General features: G+C 45.8%; 1 protein-coding gene across 3 annotated transcripts in view; it reads left to right on the top strand.

Annotated features, from left to right (window-relative positions):
• Positions 1-21,275, top strand: part of WLS (Wnt ligand secretion mediator) — a 38,731-nt gene that overhangs the window by 6,008 nt on the left and 11,448 nt on the right. For all 3 annotated transcript variants that reach the window (XM_061577585.1, XM_061577584.1, XM_061577583.1), the window contains exons 3-9: positions 7,627-7,896; positions 11,974-12,098; positions 13,794-13,955; positions 14,867-15,003; positions 16,727-16,895; positions 17,436-17,533; positions 19,876-19,939. In XM_061577585.1, coding sequence (XP_061433569.1) covers positions 7,627-7,896; positions 11,974-12,098; positions 13,794-13,955; positions 14,867-15,003; positions 16,727-16,895; positions 17,436-17,533; positions 19,876-19,939 — 1,025 coding nt within the window. The remainder of the gene's footprint in view (positions 1-7,626; positions 7,897-11,973; positions 12,099-13,793; positions 13,956-14,866; positions 15,004-16,726; positions 16,896-17,435; positions 17,534-19,875; positions 19,940-21,275) is intronic.

Genomic DNA, 21,275 nt, shown 5'->3' with positions numbered 1-21,275 from the left:
TTTGGATTTCAGTAACAAAAATATTGCTTGGGTGAATGGGGTATCGTAACCATGGTAATCTTAGAATTTTTTTATTTTTTGCTGCGTGGTGGCGAACATATTCAGCGATCAAAGATGCACATTAGAAGAGTAGCGGGCTTGTTGGTCTGTTTCTGTTGACCTCTTGGGGTGCAAAAGACGAGTGAAATGTGCATGAAACAGCAACATGCTGACAGTTGTAGAAATTGTAACACATGGGTATGCGGTAAGGATGGGGTCTTTGGATGTTAAAATGTAATATTTTTGTATTTTTAGGTCAAATGTCAGGAATTTTTTTTTTTTAGGAAGTAGATCATTCACGTTGCTTAATAATTTAAACCTATCTTAGTGACAATAAATTGACATCACCTGATTAGAAAACGTGATCTCACATTTTCGGTTTAAATCCAGGCCCGGTTTTTGGATTTTTTTTATCGGATGAATCCAAAAAAATGTAATTCTTCCCCGAATGTATAGCTGTTGAGATGTGTACTGTATTGCAGATTTAAAACAGATTTCTAGATTCATATTAGTTTTCGTTTCTTTAAAACTGCTTTTGTGTTTAGTTTCTTGCCCTTCCCAGCACTTCCGATTATCATGGTTGGCTACGTACCGTACGAAAGAAGTTCCACATATATACCGACATGTGTATGAGCACTGTGTGCATGTGATTTAAGCCGTCAGGTTAAGAGGAACCTGCTTTGTCTGCAGCGGTAGTATCTGGGAATTCTCGGGAACTAAAGTGGTTGCAGCTGTGAAAGTGTAACTGGGCCCAACAGCACATTGTGTCTGCATATCTGTGGCTACAGGCCTAGCCGTGAGGAATGCGGCTGTGACGTGTACCAGTGTAGACTTTGTGTGGCTGTGGGAGTTGCTTTTAGGCAAAGTCACGGAGAGTATTTCGATTTAAAGCTTTCGTGACTGCAGGGATTAATCTTCTTGGTTCTTTCGGTAAAGTCACGTAGAAGGGAAATAATAAAATAATAAAAATATAACATAATAAAATAATTCTCTGAGAACCAAGAAGATCACGGAGAGTAGCTGTGCACATTGCAAAATCCAATTATGGTCTGTTCTTTAACGCATGTTGTTGTTGTTTTCATTACGCGAATTTTATGTAACGCGACGAATGTATTAGAGAGCACTTTTTTCTATAACACTGATGCGAATGGGTTGAACCGCGTTAGAGTGAACGGAATTGCGTTGTGCGAGTAGGAATACGCGGTTGTGCGTACATCGCACGAGGCGGGATGCTGCTGGATGATTCTAGATGCTACCCGCGTCCCGCAGTCTTGGTTCAGCCTGCGTACGCATCGCACGTGTTATCGCGGACTGTGCTTTGCCCTATGTTATTTATTACGACGCCATTTCAACTTAACGCGTTGTTCCTAAGGAACGAAACTACTATCGCGTTATAGGAGAAACAGACTATTTTTAATGCAGCTTCCAGAAAATGAAGACGCCAGCCATTTGGACCTAAGGCATGCAAGGACAAGGCAGGGGGTAGGCAAAAGCACAATAATCCCCAAGCCTCAGCTTAGCCCCCATCCCCTTAGATGGTGATGCTGTTGGCCACCTCGCCAGGCCGTGGATAGGCATACTGACAGGGAGGGTTTTGTATTCCTGGATGACCTTAAGGGTCAGGATGAAGTCGCACCTCCGATTAGCACGGTCGGCTTCGTAAGGTGCGAAAGAGGATCAACATCTTATCTTAAAGGAATTTATAAAGCGCCTTAATGAAGGCGCCTTAATCGAGGTGCTTTACAAAGAATTAACAAGGGTACATATGAATGTTATGGTGGAAATGAGGTGAATGAAATGGATGAGAGGGAGCGATGGGGGAAAATCTGTGATGCGTGAATTCGGTGAGAGCGAAGTTGATGACGGTAAACGATGATGAATGGTTTGAATGACTGGGGAACGAGTGATAGACATCTAATGAGAATATGAAGAGGGACAAGTAACGGTGGTGGTTATGAGGGGGAGATTAAGGGGTAGTGGGGTGAGCTACGGAAAATAAGTGAGTTTTGAGTGAGGAGCGGAAATTATTATTTGGTTCTTTCGGTAAAGTCCCCTCTCTATATTTAAGGCCCCGTCACAGATACGACCTCTTTCTTTGTGCCGATACGTGTTCTCTCTCTGTGTATCTTTATGATGTCTGTCTGCTTATATGTCTGTCTATAGTTTTCTGGTTAGATTTTTGTTGCTATTTCTTTTATACCTGATGATGATTGCTTGTGTTGCAATCGAAACGTCGTAGTATGCTATTATTTAATTTATTCTTTTATCTTTGTACGTGACTTTACCGAAAGAACCAAAGAATAATTCCTGCGGTCACGAAAGCTCCAAAATTAAGATTGAGCGGAAATTAGTGAACGGAGGTGACTTTTACGTGGAGGGGGTAGTTTGTTCCACTGAAGGAGGGCGAGAAGAGATTATGAGCGAAAGCGTGGATTGAACGCAAGGAGGAACACAGAGAGACGGCAAAGACTGGGAATGTAGAAGGGGCGCGAAGGCGACACGTAGAAAGATACAAGAGTGGCAAGATACGGTGGGGGCCGGACCATGAAGGGATTTGTAGACCAGGGTGAGAAATTTGAACAGGCAATGGTAGTATGAGAGGACAACACATACAAGTCCTCTCCACACTGTGGGAGTTATTTGACCAGATGTCACCACCCACACTGGTTAGTGTGCGTTGGTAAAGGTGAAGATTATGGAGTATTTGGCTGCTATACATTTCTACGTGATAAGCCACTTCGTTGAGCTATCATTTGTGGCCAGGTCGCTTCTGAAAAAGAGCTACATAGCTCAGTGAGCCTTACCTGGTAAAATCTAAAATATCTTAGCTTTTATCTTCTTGGTTCTTTCGGTAAAGTCACGTAGTAGGGAAGTAATAAAATAATAAAAAGAAAACATAATAAAACAATTCTCACGACGTTTCGGCCACAACGCAAGCAGCCGTCCTCAGGTGAAGAACATGTCTGTCGATAAGACAGAGTCTGTCGATAAGACAGAGTCTTATCGACAGTCTTATCGACAGACATGTTCTTCACCTGTCTTATCGACAGACATGTTCTTCACCTGAGGACGGCTGCTTGCGTTGTGGCCGAAACGTCGTGAGAATTGTTTTATTATGTTTTATTTTTATTATTGTATTACTTCCCTTCTACGTGACTTTACCGAAAGAACCAAGAAGATGAATCCCTGCAGTCACGAAAGCTTTAAATCGAAATTTATTTTAGCTTTATTGTTTGTGGGAGCATAGCAAGTATTGCACTACCGTCTGCTGCCCAGCACGAAATCCCGCAGCCGATAACAACATTTGGTGTATGTGGCGATCACCCATTGAAGCATTATCCAGGCTCATCCTCTCCGCTTCTGAGACGAGATCGCGCACATTCCAGGCGATGTGGTCATCGGCTGTAAAGTGTAGCAGTTGAGAGTTTCGGTGTAGCTGCGAAGTGGCTGCAGTTCTAGGAACACATGATAAGATGAAGCCGCACAGTATCTCTAGAAATGTAATTGTACAGTGGCTGGCAGGCAAAAAAAAAATGAAGCTGACAGGATGGCTGCAGTGAGTGGGCACAGCAGTAAAAGGGAGCAGTAGATTGCGTGGCTGTAGTTGCTTGTTCATGCGCGTGCATTGCCCAGTGTCTGTTTTCATAGTCGTATCTACGTGTGCGCTCATGCACCCACCACCTCCCCAACGCGTATGCGCATTTGCACGCTCGCTCCTGCTGCCGCCACCGCCCTCGCGTCCGTGCACTCACGCATGCACGTGTGCGCTTGTTGATACTTTGCTCTCATGCATCCCGACATTACATCGGTGCGTTCGAGCGTGTGTGCACGCATCTGTCCGCATACCAGCAAGCCAAACATGCACCTGGTTTATGTTCCATCCCTCGGGAGGTTTCTCTCTCGTAGTAGAAATAACCTTACAGATGTCGCTCCTTAATGTGTGGAAACGCGCCTAATGCACCGCAGCGGTGCCCTTAGCAAAATTCCTATAGTCGCCGGTTTCCGTATGACGTTTAAGTGGCTAGTCTGGAAATGCAAAACAGGTGGGTCTGCTGAAAATGCTTTCGAGCGAGTGTTCCGTCATCGCTTGATGATGATCTTCGTTGACGTTATCGCAGTCACTCGGCCGTGCAACGTTTCATTTCATGGCATCGCCATATCTGATGTCACCTACTTCGTGGCATTAACCACACGGCCCCCAGGCACTTTTCACCGTTAAGATAGGGAAAAGCACGTTTGCTATGCCAGGCCGACCAAATTAAAAAGGGTAGATGTAACTGCGTATTAGGCCAAAACAGTACACATATCTCTTCCAGAGCACATGACATCATTACTGAATAGGAAATAAATTGTTACGTAAAGTCGAGGACATTCACACACAGGAAAGCGTCAAGCCATGGACTAGATCGGAAGTCACTTCGAAGGAATATCGGAGCTAGTTCTGTGATCTTCTTGGTTCTTTCGGTAAAGTCACGTAGAAGGGAAGTAATAAAATAATAAAAATAAAACATAATAAAATAATTCTCACGACGTTTCGGCCACAACGCAAGCAGCCGTCGCCTCGACAGACCTGGTCTTCACATGAAGACGGCTGCTTGCGTTGTGGCCGAAACGTCGTGAGAATTATTTTATTATGTTTTATTTTTATTATTTTATTACTTCCCTTCTACGTGACTTTACCGAAAGAACCAAGAAGATGAATCCCTGCAGTCACGAAAGCTTTAAATCGAAATTTAGTTCTGTGATGTCCACTTCTGTGGGGGCTGTTCTCCAACGCAAAGGATTGCACTGATCTGCAAGAGACCTGAATTCTTCTCAGAACATGACGCCGATGGCACGATGCACAGTAGTAGCTTCACCAATCCACTGCTGGATGAAGGCCTGCCCATGCCATGGTCGTAGGAGTTATTTCAACATACTTCACCAGACTTGTCGGTGCGGATTTGTGGCGAGTGACATCTACTCGGGTGGCAGCGTTCACAGCGCAGTGCACGAACCACCGAATGTTACGTATTAACCCTTTCCTGTTATGATGACGTACATTCTAGATTTGAAGCTTTCGTGACTGCAAGTATTCATGTTCGTAGGTAAAAAATTTTAATTAATAAAAGTAAAATAAAAATAAAATAATAATCACGACGTTTCGGAGGCAACTCAAGCCGCACCTTACCATAATAATAAAAACGGGGCCTATCCTGGCCCATCCCCCCCCCCCCCTCAACCAGTATATATACGGGGTAGTATTTCTTGGAATTTCTCATTTACTTGATACAGCTATCGTGCTGTGACGGTTCCACCTGAAGACGGAAGCTTGTGTTGCCTCCGAAACGTCGTGATTTTTATTTTATTTTTATTTTACTTTTATTAATTTTCATTTTTTTACCTACGTGACTTTACCGAAAAAAACTAAGAAGATGACGTACATGTTCGTCATCAAAACGAAACAATGGAAAGGACAAAAGAAAATAACTTTATTGGTACCGAGGCTCCCACAAGGCCATGCGGGAGGGCGTGTGGCACAGTTTTTGCGACAGCTATCGTAGGGGGTGTGGTGGTCGTGTCGCTATGGTTCTCTGCGGCGAGTACGACGTCTTTAAAAACTACTACGCCTCTCTGAATAAAATTAACGCTTGAGCCGCTTGCGCGTTCTGAGATTTGTGGGTTTGATCTTGATCTTAACGCCTAAAAATTTGGAGTTTGCATGTTCTTCCCGTGGTTGTGTGGATTTTTTTCTCCGGGTCCCCCGGTTTTTCCCCACAACACATTTAGAAACATGCATTGAGATTATTAACATTATTTTGCTGCTATAAATGTCTAAATGATAAGGCACTTTTATTTTTATTATTTTATTATTTCAATTCTACGTGACTTTACCGAAAGAACCAAGAAGATGAATCCCTGCAGTAACGAAAGCTTTAAATCGAAATATAAGGCACTTTGTTGAGCTATTTGAGGCCAGGTCACTTTTAAAAAATAAGTTAATACCTCGGCGGGCTTTGCCTGGTAGGATGGGGATGGTTTAGTTTTAATTGTATATGTGTTTGAGTGATCTGTTGACCTTTCTTGTACTTTGCACTGCTGTCATGTTTTTGTATTGTTTGTTGTAACGTACTTACCCCGTGCCATTACTGGACACCTGTGAAAAATATCTTCATAGCTCATCGGATCCCTCCAGTATAAAGAAATATTCTGATTCTGAACTTGCAAATGTCTTGTAACAGTAAATTTGACGAATCGTAATTGCCAAATGGGGTCCCAAACCCAACGCCACCACTGTCGTCACCCCCCCCACCACCACCACCTCCCCTGCAGCACCGAACCCGACTGCCGCCATGCGCTATTTTTAATTGTATGTGTTTGGGTGATCTGTTTACCTTTCTTGTACTTTGCACTGCTATCATGTTTTTGTATTGTTTGTTGTTGTTGTAACTTACCCCGTGCCGTTACTGGACCTCTATGAAAAAGAGCTTCATAACTCATCGAATCCCTCCACTATAAAGAAATATTCTGATTCTGAACTTGCAAATGTCTCGTAACAGTAAATTTGACGAATCGTAATTGCCAAATGGGGTCCCAAACCCAACGCCACCACTGTCATCACCCCCCCCCACCCCCCACCACCTCCTCTGCAGCACCGAACCCGACTGCCGCCATGCGCTATTTTTAATTGTATGTGTTTGGGTGATCTGTTTACCTTTCTTGTACTTTGCACTGCTATCATGTTTTTGTATTGTTTGTTGTTGTTGTAACTTACCCCGTGCCGTTACTGGACACCTGTGAAAAATATCTTCATAACTCATCGAATCCCTCCAGTATAAATAAATATTCTGATTCTGAACTTGCAAATGTCTCGTAGCAGTAAATTTGACGAATAGTAATTGCCAAATGGGGTCCCAAACCCAACGCCACCACTGTCGTCACCCCCCCCCACCACCACCACCTCCCCTGCAGCACCGAACCCGACTGCCGCCATGCGCTATTTTTAATTGTATGTGTTTGGGTGATCTGTTTACCTTTCTTGTACTTTGCACTGCTATCATGTTTTTGTATTGTTTGTTGTTGTTGTAACTTACCCCGTGCCGTTACTGGACCTCTATGAAAAAGAGCTTCATAACTCATCGAATCCCTCCACTATAAAGAAATATTCTGATTCTGAACTTGCAAATGTCTCGTAACAGTAAATTTGACGAATCGTAATTGCCAAATGGGGTCCCAAACCCAACGCCACCACTGTCATCACCCACCCCCCACCACCTCCTCTGCAGCACCGAACCCGACTGCCGCCATGCGCTATTTTTAATTGTATGTGTTTGGGTGATCTGTTTACCTTTCTTGTACTTTGCACTGCTATCATGTTTTTGTATTGTTTGTTGTTGTAACGTACTTACCCCGTGCCGTTACTGGACACCTGTGAAAAATATCTTCATAACTCATCGAATCCCTCCAGTATAAATAAATATTCTGATTCTGAACTTGCAAATGTCTCGTAACAGTAAATTTGACGAATAGTAATTGCCAAATGGGGTCCCAAACCCAACGCCACCACTGTCGTCACCCCCGCCCCACCCCCCACCACCTTCCCTGCAGCACCGAACCCGACTGCCGCCATGCGCTACCTGGCCACAAAGTGCGTGCGTGAGCGCGACTCGGGCCCCAACTCGTGGCTGGAGCCGTGGGGGCCGGCGGCATGCGTGAAGCTACGCGATCTGGACGAGGCGACCGAGCGCAGGATCGAGGCGAACCGCATCGTCTTCAGCATCCACATGCCCCACCCGGGACTGGAGATGAACGCCTGGTTCCAGTACCTGCTCGTCGTCCTCGAATTCGACATCCAGTACTGGAAACACAACCCTATCGGTACGCCCCCGCGCCCGCCGTGCGTTTTAACGCGTGCGGTGTGTGTGTGTGTGTGGGTGCCGCGTCGGCGAGATGTTATCTCCCTCCTACTCTTAGGTTTTTTCGGTAAAGTCACGTAGGTAAAAAATTTTAAATTAATAAAAGTAAAATAAAACAAATAAAAAAAATTCACGACGTTTCGGAAGCAACACAAGCCTCCGTCTTCAGGTGGGACCGTCACAGCGTTGCTTCCAAAACGTCGTGAATTTTTAAATTTGTTTTATTTTACTTTTATTAATTACATTTTTTTTACCTACGTGACTTTACCGAATAAACCTAAGAGTACGAATCCTTGCAGTCACGAAAGCTTCAAATCTAGAGTTATCTCCCTCGTCTGGCATGCAGGAGGTCGTGGGTTTCAATCCCGACCCCTGACGGACGCCTGCTTTGTTTCTGGATATTCTTTGGTAGATAGAAAAATAAAAATAGAGCGAATAAATATCACGGCGTTTCGATCGCAACGCAAGCGATCGTCGTCAGGCAAAGGAGTTGGCCTCTAAAGGCAACACTGTTTAGAAAGGTTTGGGAATGAGCATAGCCCCAAGTGTATCAGCAGCACCAGGAGCATGGGCGGTGCAGCAATGCCAATGCAGCAACAATGGCAATGCAGCAGCAATGCCAATGCAGCAACAATGGCAATGCAGCAGCAATGCCAATGCAGCAGCAATGCCAATGCAGCAACATTGCCAATGCAGCAACATTGCCAATGAAGCAGCAATGCCAATGAAGCAGCAATGCCAATGCAGCAACAATGCCAATGCAGCAACAATGCCAATGCAGCAACATTGCCAATGAAGCAGCAATGCCAATGCAGCAGCAATGCCAATGCAGCAGCAATGCCAATGCAGCAGCAATGCCAATGTAGCAGCAATGCCAATGCAGCAGCAATGCCAATGCAGCAGCAATGCCAATGCAGCGGCAATGCCAATGCAGCGGCAATGCCAATGCAGCGGCAATGCCAATGCAGCGGCAATGCCAATGTAGCGGCAATGCCAATGCAGCGGCAATGCCAATGCAGCGGCAATGCCAATGCAGCAGCAATGCCAATGCAGCAGCAATGCCAATGTAGCAGCAATGCCAATGCAGCAGCAATGCCAATGCAGCAACAATGGCAATGCAGCAGCAATGCCAATGCAGCAGCAATGCCAATGCAGCAACAATGCCAATGTAGCAGCAATGCCAATGCAGCAGCAATGCCAATGCAGCAGCAATGCCAATGCAGCAACATTGCCAATGCAGCAACATTGCCAATGAAGCAGCAATGCCAATGAAGCAGCAATGCCAATGCAGCAACAATGCCAATGCAGCAACAATGCCAATGCAGCAACATTGCCAATGAAGCAGCAATGCCAATGCAGCAGCAATGCCAATGCAGCAGCAATGCCAATGCAGCAGCAATGCCAATGTAGCAGCAATGCCAATGCAGCAGCAATGCCAATGCAGCAGCAATGCCAATGCAGCGGCAATGCCAATGCAGCGGCAATGCCAATGCAGCGGCAATGCCAATGCAGCGGCAATGCCAATGTAGCGGCAATGCCAATGCAGCGGCAATGCCAATGCAGCGGCAATGCCAATGCAGCAGCAATGCCAATGCAGCAGCAATGCCAATGTAGCAGCAATGCCAATGCAGCAGCAATGCCAATGCAGCAACAATGGCAATGCAGCAGCAATGCCAATGCAGCAGCAATGCCAATGTAGCAGCAATGCCAATGTAGCAACAATGCCAATGTAGCAGCAATGCCAATGCAGCAGCAATGCCAATGCAGCAACAATGCCAATGCAGCAGCAATGCCAATGCAGCAACATTGCCAATGCAGCAACATTGCCAATGAAGCAGCAATGCCAATGAAGCAGCAATGCCAATGCAGCACCAATGCCAATGCAGCAACATTGCCAATGTAGCAGCAATGCCAATGCAGCAACAATGGCAATGCAGCAGCAATGCCAATGTAGCAACAATGCCAATGTAGCAGCAATGCCAATGTAGCAACAATGCCAATGTAGCAGCAATGGCAATGCAGCAGCAATGCCAATGCAGCAACAATGCCAATGTAGCAGCAATGCCAATGCAGCAGCAATGCCAATGTAGCAGCAATGCCAATGCAGCAAAGGGCCGCCAAGAAATCCCTGCACCCCACTCCACACACCACACTGCTGACGGTGGAGGTTGATTGACAAGAAAACACAAGTCAAGTTATGACCCAAAGTGGTTATTGACATCTTTCCAATAATTGCCGAGTCTATTACTTTCCTCTCGGTTGAAATTGTCTCTGTGTATATGGATGGCTTCATGAACTAATCTTTGTTGGTAGCCAGTTGGCTTGCAAAGTACCATCGTCTTAGAGAAATCAATTTCGCGTGAGCCAGCCGCATTAAAATAACGATCAGCCACAGCAGAAGTATTGGTGCTGCCGTGGTTCAGATCTGCCTCGTGTTCACAAACACGGTTTCGAGACATGTCGCTTAGTTTCCCAAATGTAACTGCTGCCGCAGAGACAGCTTAGTTTGTAGACGCCGGGATATTGCATGTCAGGAATCTTGTCCTTCACAGATGGGATCTGATCACGAATTTTATGTGCCGTGTTAAATCGGACCTGGATCTTGTGTTTGTTCATGGTTTTGGAAATCATTTCCACAATCCAAATCATTTCCAAAATCATTTCCAAAATGCAAATCATTTCCAAAATCCAGCACGCCTACAATCTATACTCTTTGGTTCTTTCGGTAAAGTTACGTAGATGAAAAATAAGAATAATAAAATTAAAGTAACTAAATTAAATTTAGATTTAAAGCTTTCGTGACTGCAGGGATTCATAATATAAAAAATAAAAATTCTCACGACGTTTCGCCTGCAACACAAGCAATCATCATCAGGTGTGAAATCCACAGCTGTTACCGAAAGAACCAAGAAAATAACTAAATTAAATCACGACGTTTCGGAGGCGACACAAGCTTCCGTCATCAGGTGGAACAGCCACAGCGCAATTACTGTAGTGGATATTCACTAGAGTAATTCACTACAGTAATTGTTCCACCTGATGACGGAAGCTTGTGTTGCCTCCGAAACGTCGTGATTTAATTTAGTTATCTTCTTGGTTCTTTCGGTAAAGTCACGCTGTCTCCCCGACAGACCTGGTCTTCACCTGAGGACGGCTGCTTGCGTTGTGGCCGAAACGTCGTGAGAATTATTTTATTATGTTTTATTTTAATTATTTTATTATTTCCCTTCTACGTGACTTTACCGAAAGAACCAAGAAGATGAATCCCTGCAGTCACGAAAGCTTTAAATCGAAATTTAATTTAGTTTCATTGTATTATTATTTTATTTTTCACCTACGTGACTTTACCGAAAGAACCAAAGAGTATGGATCCTTGCAGTTTACAAAAACTTCAAATCTAGAAAAACCCCTATAATCTGTTAAGGCTATACGGGGGATCGTTGGTGTGGTTTAGCGGTTAGAGGACTCGACTGCGAACTTGGTCAATTGACCTGCATTAGCCTAAATTTAACTTCAACATCATTTGCGCGAATCTTAAATATTCTATTCATACACGTTACAACTCGCTGCATCTATTTATGAGCGGACTAATTGAATTCAGCCGATCAATCGATGCATCGATGTAGGTTTTCACGGCTCGATGTCTGAGAAATGCTCTTAAAATGGCCTTATAAAACTACTCTTCAACCTTCTAGATTTGAAGCTTTCGTGACTGCAAGGATTCATATTCTTAGGTTTTTTCAGTAAAGTCACGTAGGTAAAACATTAAAATTAATAAAAGTAAAATAAAATAAAAATCACGACGTTTATTTTATTTTACTTTTATTAATTTTAATGTTTTACCTACGTGACTTTACTGAAAAAACCTAAGAATATGAATCCTTGCAGTCACGAAAGCTTCAAATCTTGAACTTTTTAAGAGGTTTTCTCAAATTGATTGTATCCTCATTACAAGCCAGGCACGGAAAGGGGAGCGATTGGCAATGGGACAAGTGAGACTCGGTGCTATAGCGGCGTGATGTTGTCCGTGCCTGCCCAGTTGACAAGGCCGAGGTGACACTGGAGGTGAAGATGGGATACAAGGACAGCCACGCGGACAACTGGACCGAGCTGGCTCGCTCGGTGGAGCATCGGCGCCTCAACTGCCAATTCAGCCACACCATGGTGAGGTGTGGTGAGCAGTGGTGGAGATGGCGGTAGCCACCGACCCCCTCCCCCCCCGCCATGTGACGTTCCGGCCTTAATAGGTGCTCGCGAACTGCATATGCCCCGATAGTCTGTTAAGGCTCTAAAGGTGGTGGTAATGGAGGTGGTGGCAATATTCGTAGGTTTTTTTCGGTAAAGTCACGTAGGTTCCACCTGAAGACGGAAGCTTGTGTTGCCTCCGAAACGTCGTTATTTTATTTATATTTTTTATTTTACTTTTATTAATTAGAATTTTTTACCTACGTGACTTTACCGAAAAAACCTTACAATATGAATCCTTGCAGTCACGAAAGCTTCAAATCTAGTGGTGGCAATAGTTGGCACAGTAGGGGGCACAGCTGGTGCATCTTGCCAGTCATCTCAGTCGGTCAACCCACAGTAGTTGGCCTCAAAGTGCACCTGGCCTGGCACAGGTGCTGTGGTAACGTCACCGCCACTTGGTGGCGAATGGCGGTTGTTTTTATTGTTGGTGATGGTGGCCGCGGTGGTGGTAGTGATCATGATATTCAAAGAGTTGAGAGGCATCTGCCTTGATCCTGCAGTGTGAAGTGAAGAGTTGGTGGATTATGTAGACGATCGTAAGACTCCCAAATCGGTCAACAGAGGGTGATGTTTCTGATGGAGAAGATGGTGTTGGTGGTGTTAATGAATATGGTGGTGGCTGTTCTAAATGATGGTGGCTGTGATGGAGATTGTGGGTTTTGTATTCGGAATGGAAGTGGTGGTGGTAGTGGCTGATGGAGAAATTGTTTTATGTACGGGGAAGGTAGTTGCGATGATGGGGGCATAGTGCTGCTGGTGCCATGAATACAGTGTTGATGATAATGGTGGTGATTGCAGTGGTGGTGGTGGTAATGGTTATGATGGTGATGGAAATGCATGGTGGCTGTAATGGAAAAAGTGGGTGATTTATTAGTGGCTGATGGGCATGGGTAATGGAGGCAGTGATTAATGGGTGTGGTGTTTTTTTATGGAGATGATGGTGGTGATGAAGGTGACTGGTGGCGGTACGGGAGCAAATGTAACGAAGTTGGCGGTGATGGTTATGATGATGGTGATGTTGGCTGTGGTACCATTTGTGTTTGTGATTCAAGTGTTGTTTGTGATGAAGTTTTCTGTGGTTTTCAATGCTCTGCAACTTAGATAGAAAGCATTTATACATTATATCTGTCCGTTAAGCACGTCGGCTTTCGCGACCAATTTCATATCTGTCCGTTTGGTCGGCTGTCTGTAATGGGAGAGGCGCGCTAACTATTGTAAAGATGATCTAATATGAGCAAAACTTCTAGTATAAAGTGCTGTTTCTATTAGAAAGTTGCCCTATATATATCAGAAAAAAACTTTCCAAGGGTAATGGTTCCCCGAAAAACCTGGAGGCAAGATGCATTGCTAAAACGACGTGCCCCGGCATTCCAGCCCTGCCAATGGAGGCGCATTCTCATTGGAAAATCCGCTATCCCGAGCGCGATCTCTGCCGTTATTACCGGCAACTAAATACTCGCCGAGGACAAATGTACGTTGGAAACGGTCGCGCAATCCACGCGGCGTGCGCGTCAAATTTTTGTTTCAATACGCGTGTTTATTTTTTTTCTCTCTCTCATCGCTGCCTCGCCCATCGTAACCATCGCCGCCAATTTCGTCGTCGCCGTTCAGACGTCGGATAACGAGGGCCGCCTGTACGAGTGCGAGATGCTGCCGCTGCTGGAGCTGGGCTCCATCGGGCACAAGTATTACCTCGTCAACATGCGCCTGCCCACCAGCGAGCAGCGCAACATCAACATGGGCATCGGCAAGATCCTGGACATCAACCTTACGGTGCGTACAGCGCACTCCCAGGGGGATGGTGGTGAGGGGGGGGGGTGGGCGGCACGGGTTACGCCGGACGCTCTGCTTGTTTGGCACGTGTGACGCGGTCGTGGACGTTACAGGCGTCTCTGCCTTACGTTACGCGTGCTCTCGTCAAATGTTCGCGATAACGCGATGGCCGGCGCATGTGCAAAAGTGTGGACCGTCGCGTAGACCACACCGTAGTCTGTGGTCACTAACAAACATTAGGCCAAGACAAAAATCCCCGTATAGCTTTAACAGGCTGTTTGGGCAAGTGCTGAAGGCCGGCACGGCACACGAGGGGGTGGGTGGCCAGCATCACGCCTGGCCGCCTCTGTCTCCCCAGTGGTGATGTTTACGCACCGTACCAGGTACTTGTTTGAGGCCGAGTCGACCTAGGGGAGGCCAAGGACCGGTTCAGATTTTCGTCAATGGTGTTGGCCTCGAGCGGAAATGCAACTGGGGTCGCTGGGTTCGTAGCGCTGCGCCCGAAATGCTGCACTACCCGCTCCCCACACAAACCCACGGACACGCGTCCCTACACATACAGTGCCCCTACCTGTGTGAGCCCACACACCAACACACAAACCAATACACAGACCGGCACACTCCCAACGCATTAACCTACTTTCACACAAAGACATTGACCAAAAGCGCGCTGCGGTAATGTTGTATTTCTATTTTGGTTGTAACAGCGGTGGTGTTGCTGCGTAGTACTGCTGTATTGTAGTTGTGGTTGTGATTATTATTGTGATACCCGTGGTGGTATTGTGCTAATGTGTTGCTGTACTGTAGTTCTAGTAGTGCTGTATTGTAGTTGCGGTTGCGATTATTATTAATGCGATACCTGCTGCGGGTGTTGTTGTTGTGCTGCTGCTGCTGCATCGCTGCACATGCAGGGCATCCACCAGAACGGCGGCTTCACACAAGTGTGGTTCGCCATGAAGACCTTCCTCACTCCGCTCGTGCTTGTCACCCTCGTCTGGTTCTGGAGGCGCCTGTCCCAGCTGGCCAGGCCGCCCGTGCTGCTCGAAAAGCAAGGGACCCCCTTTCCGCGCCTCCTGGACACGCATGCACACACAAGAAACAAACATTCTAGATTTGAAGTTTTCGTGACTGCAGGGATTCGTACTCTTTGGTTTTGTTCGGTAAAGGCACGTGGGTGAAAAATTTAATGAAATTAAATCGCGACGTTTCGGACGCAACACAAGCTTTTTTTGGCATTGCTGCTGCCTTTTGGCGTCATCTGGTCCAACACCATGTGAAGACTAGGCTCTAAGGAAAGCTGTCTCTGGTGTGGACCAATCAATTTCAAGGACAGTGCATACATTATCAGAGTTGTGTTTTTTGTTTGCATTCCGACCGCAGGTATTGTGGTCAATGCAAACATAAAATAAAAAACAATTATCATATTTTGCTACTGGCAAAGGAGGTTCCAATGGAACAAGGTGCTCATTTACTATTTTTAAATCCTTTATATTAAGTTCGCTTGCTTGCTTGCGTGCTTGCTTGCTTGCTTGCGTGCTTGCTTGCTTGCTTACGACCGTGCAAATCTTTCGGTCGTTTTTTAACCCACTTCCCGTGATCCAATCGAGCTGACATTTTCCACACAGACTCGTTGTGACAGAAATTAATGTTCGTGAAAAAAAAATATATTTTTTTACACTTTTTAGGCAAAAAAAATGTATTTTACATTTATTCAAATAGAACTCATTCATGGCTTTGGCTGAACGTCACAGTATAGGAGCCCAGAGCGTAACCCCTCCACAGGCCGTGGCGGAGTAGCGCAGTTGGTAGCGCCCTCGCTTCCCATGCCAAAGGTCGCGGGATCGATCCCCGCGTCCTCCACAGGCGAATATATTTTAAATCCTTTATATTAAGTTCGCTTGCTTGCTTAGGACCGTGCAAATCTTTCGCTCGTTTTTTAACCCACTTCCCGTGATCCAATCGAGCTGACATTTTCCACAAAGACTCGTTGTGTGTGACAATTAATTTTCGTGAATTTTTTTTTCCAAAATTTGACACTGTTTAGGGAAAACTAATTAAATATTTAATTACCAATTGCTTAATACTGGCAGACAATCATCTGACCCATAGGTGGCAGCCATCTCAAGCCAGACGACGAGAGGACTCTAGCCGCCACGCATATAAAGGATTTAGAGTGAAAAACTTTGTTTTTACGGGTTTACTTGTTATTTGACCGGGGTAAGGCACACTTGAGCGACCTGGGCATTACTAATGATAGCTCAAAACGAGTTGGGCTTATCTCGTGTGAAATCTCCAGCAGTAGTCAAATACTCTACAAACGCACGTATTATAATTGTTTTTTTACCCTTTTATCTGGCAACAAAACTGACACCTTTTTTACGAGGAGTCATGTTTGCATAGACCACAATACCTGCAGTAATAATGCAAACAAAAAACACAACTCTGATCATGTATGCACTGTCCTTGAAGTTGATTGGTCCACACCCGAGACAGCTTTCCTTAGAGCCTAGCCTCACATGGTGTTGGACCAGATGACGCCAAAAGGCGCACAACTCAAAGACAATGCACCATCAGAGTATGAGAGCTCGGGGTAAGCATTTACACTATTGGAACCTCATTTGCCAGTAAAAAACATGATAATTGGTTTTTTACCCTTTTATCTGGCAACAAAACTGACACCTTTTTTACGAGGAGTCATGTTTGCATAGACCGCAATACCTGCAGTCATGATGCAAACAAAAAACATAACGTATTGCTGTGGCCACCTGCAGGATGATCTTGGCGCTGGGCGTATCGATGACGATGATTAACCTCCCTTTGGAGTGGCTCTCCGTGGGGCTCAACTGGACGTGGATGCTGCTGTTTGGAGACATCCGTCAAGGCTTGTTCTACGTCGTGCTGCTTTCCTTCTGGATCATCTTCTGCGGGGAGCACCTCATGGTGAGCGACCGAGATGGAGAGAGGCGGGGGAGTGGGGGGGGAACGCCTTCAGCGCAACGATTTCTTGATTTAAAATCTGATGAATCGACTCGCTGCGGCGTGCTTCGGGTGTGAAAATAGGCACGCAACCGTCCGCTTGATGGCGGACGTTTAAAGATCCCACGGCGGCGATTGTAAGAGTAGTCGGCCACTGCGTGTCGGCGTCGTGGTTAAAACTTTTTCCACATTTAAAAAGGGACCTGGAAATTTCTATTTAAAGTTTTCGTGACTGCAGGGATTCATCTTCTTGGTTCTTTCGGTAAAGTCACGTAGAATGGAAATAATAAAATAATAAAATTAAACATAATAAAATGCTTCTCACGACGTTTCGGCCACAACGCAAGCGGCCGTCCTCAGGTGAAGACGTCGTGAGAATTGTATTTTATGATGTTTTATTTTTATTATTTTATTACTTCCCTTCTACGTGACTTTACGGAAAGAACCAAGAAGATTAACAGCACTTGCTCCCAACCATCTGTGATTGGTGTCTTTGTTGTTCAGGACCAGACTCAGAGAAACCGCCTTGGAGTTTACTGGAAGCAAGTGGGAGCCATCGCCTTCGGATCCCTGTCCCTGTTCATCTTCGACATGTGTGAAAGGTGCCACCACTCCCCCCCCCCCCCCTTCCACCGTCAGAGCCGACGCACGTTCTCTACGCAACCTTTCGACCGCTCGTTTTCGTCGGGAGTCAATCTTCCAAACTTTACTGGGCCTTACAACTCCCTTCCAGCGCTGCGCGATTCAAATTGCCGTGCTCAATTCACACAGCGCTCTTTCAGCGATTTGTCTCGTGTGTGTGTATGTATACAGTACAACCGTGGATTTCGAGTAACTTGGTCTGCGAGTGTTTTGCAAGACGAGCAAAAATTTTAAATAAATATTAATTTGATAAACGAGCGAGGTCTTGCAATACGAGTCGTACGTGTATACGTTTTGTCTGCAGAGCGTCACGTGATCACAACTGATGTACGAGTGCTTTGATACACGAGTGCTTTGGAATTACAAACACGTTTCCGGAACGAATTATGCTCGCAATCCAAGGTTTTACTGTCCATGGCCAACAAACTGTGCAGGTTTTTTTGCAATCCCTTGTTCTGAGAGTTTGAGGAGCCTTACAGACACACACAACGCCACGGCGGCCGTGGCTGCCTCTCGTCGGCTACGCTTTCGGCAACAACAAAAAACTTTCGGAGCTCGGGCGTTTTTTTTCCTCTTGGTCCTTGACCATTAAAGTTCAAAGGTCATTTTTTAGGTATAGCCCTGTGAGTCATTCGGCTCTTGAATCGGGTGCAACCGCAACAAACAAAGAACATGAACAAGAAAACATCTTAAAGTGACTGAGTGCAAACAGAAAATCCAAGAAAAGACAGCAAAATATTGCAGAAACATCACCGGACACCAACCCTGTGCAAAAATCCCAGTGGGATGCAAGTCAAACAACAACAACCACAAGACAACTTAGATTAAGGCCATCAGTCTAACTCTGTACTACAACAAACAAACATGCCCAAACCAAAAAACTTTTCGAAAATCACCAAAATAAAGCCATGAAAGCAATGAAACAGTGATCATAGGAACTGTGACCGAATTTTCACAATAAACGACGTAAACAACATGTACTACCAAACTCTGCAGCCATAGCTGGCTGCACGAGTCACTCCACAACAGCAGGAGCATCAGTCGAAGTATCAACATTTTTCAATGCACCTTTAAGATCAGCACACTAAATCAAAACACAGATCATACTTTGCATTAGATTTGGAACTCTGTGTCCCGGGAAGAACCAGCTGCGCCTGACCACTCTAGATTCTCCTATTTCAGAAAGAAATAAAACTCTAAAACCTACTTATTTTCCACGACATGTTTTGATAAACTTGTTTTTTATATACTTTTTTTTTACCGTACGGTGCTCTAAAGCCCCTTAGTTGGGTCTGCTGCGTCTTATAAAACGTAAATAATGATAACTAGATCCTTTAGTAGATGATTTGCCTGGGGTGTTCGTGCAACGAAGGGCAGGTTTTCTCGTGGACTGCATCAGGGTTTTATTAAACTGGCGGCCTGCCGGGAAGATGTAATCCGCAGAGGCTTTCGGCCCGTCGGAGAACGCGGCTCGCCGAGCCAAAACATTTCAAATGGGTGGGATGAGAGAGAAGAATGAACAACGGAGAGCCGAGTGGCCATTTCATTACGGACGTTATGGTGTCATGACACCAGGGAGGGACAGGTCAGAGATGTACAGTCTGTTTCTCCTATAACGCGGGACTAGTTGCCTTCCCGAAGAACACCGTGTCATGGGAAAATTACGTTATTATCTACGTATATAAAAGGGAAATTTGTGAATGTGTGTGTCTGTTCTAAATGTTTAGCATACTTCCCAACATGCAACAGACTTGAAATGTGGCATGTGGGTAGCTTCCAGACTGTACACAATGCAGAAAGTATACAAATAGACTTTTGTATTTTGTGGGGGGGGGGCACAATGTGTATACTTTGCACGGCAAGTGAGCGGTGACGTCACACCTGTGATGTCACGTCAAGATTTCACCGTGCGTGCGCGCGCGCGCGTGTGCGTGCGTGTGTGTGTGGGGAGCGGTGGTGTAGCGGTTAGCGCGTCAAATTATGAAGCCGGTGACCCGAGTTCGATTCCCGCTCGCAAGCAACACTGGTGATGAATATCTGAACCGGTCCCAGGCCCCTCCCCGAGGTCGACTCGGCCTCAAATGAGTACCTGATCCTGTGTGTAAACATCGCCACTCGGGAGACAAAGGTGGTCGGGCGTGGCGCTGTGGCCAGCCTCATGTGCTGTGTGGGCCTTCACAGGTGCTCGCTCACAGCACTTACTATATAGGTGGGGGGGGGGGGTCTTTGTGTGTGCATGTGTACCTGCATATTTTGTGTGTGTGTAAAGTGGGGGGGGGGATGGTCCTCTTTGTGTGTGCAGAGGCGTGCAGTTGACGAACCCATTCTACAGCATCTGGGCCACGGAAACCGGGAGCCACCTGGCTGTATCCTTGACAACGGCTGGACAATTGCCCCGGCCTTGCAGGGCAGTGCGCGTTCGTCTGACGGCTGTGTGCGTTTGGGCGCGTTCACAAACACGCACCGATCACCAATCAAACACCAGGTTCATGCCAATCTTCCTCTGAGCCGAGCACTTAGCATTGTCCTTGAAACTTGATGTAGATGCTCACCCCGAGCCCTCGTTACTTTGATAGTGGCGTCGTCTTTGAGCTGTGTGCGCCTTTTGGCGTCATCTGGTCGAGCACCAATTGGGTCGAGGCTCTAAGAAAAGCTGTCTCGGGTGTGGACCAATCAATTTCAAGGACAGTGCATACATTATCAAAGTTGTGTTTTTTTTGTTTGCAATCCGACCGCAGGTAATGTGGTGAATGCAAACATGACTCATTGTAACAAAAAGGTGTCAGTTTTGTTGCCAGATAAAAGGGTAAAAAAACAATTATCATATTTTGCTACTGGCAAAGGAGGTTCCAATGGTGTAAATTCTTGCCCCGAGCTCTCATACTCTGATGGTGCGTTGTCTTTGAGTTGTGCGCCTTATGGCGTCATCTGGTCCAACACCATGTGAGACTAGGCTCTAAAGAAAGCTGTCTCGGGTGTGGACCAATCAATTTCAAGGACAGTGCATACATTATCAGAGTTGTGTGTTTTTGTTTGCATTCCGACCGCAGGTATTGTGGTCAATGCAAACATGACTCCTTGTAACAAAAAGGTGTTAGTTTTGTTGCCAGATAAAATGGTAAAAAACACAATTATCAAATTTGTATCAATTTATCCAAGATTGCCTCACCATATCTGGACACACGCCTGAAAGTGTCCTGAATTTGGTATATTTGGCCAATTCCTTGTCATCAAGAAGCAGTGTTAAGTGTGCGAGCAAACTTCAGTACACGAAGGGAAACTCGGACATAGGGGTGGACAGCACTGACCATTCTCGAATCCGCTCGCTGTAATTACCGTTTGCCGGTGCTCTGTCACTCCGCCCGGGTCCATGTCAAAAGCACCGACTTCGCATATGAAAGGGTTGCGATTTCAAAATGCAGGTGTGGTACTGCACCTCGCACCGCCAGGTGTCCCTTTATAAACAATCGACTCGCCTCGTTGCGTTCTCACCTGGTTATACATTTCAGGTACGTGTGTGCGGCGTGGAATGTGACGTTGCTTAGGGCGCGTTATGGCATGTGTGTCCTGGAAAGTAACTTGACTCTGAAATGAACACTGCTTGGGGTCTCGTGTCCGTACAGCCCGTAACCGCATCCCTTGCAGTGTAACTGCAGGTCACTCCGTTTTACTGGTAGGAATCTCCTGGTTCCACCAGCCCAC

This window comes from Lethenteron reissneri, chromosome 64 (assembly GCF_015708825.2).
Source record: "Lethenteron reissneri isolate LAM-NWPU_2019-01 chromosome 64, ASM1570882v1, whole genome shotgun sequence".
NCBI lineage: Eukaryota > Metazoa > Chordata > Hyperoartia > Petromyzontiformes > Petromyzontidae > Lethenteron > Lethenteron reissneri.
Note: the sequence above shows the minus strand (reverse complement) of the source record. Positions and strands in the feature narration are given on the sequence as shown.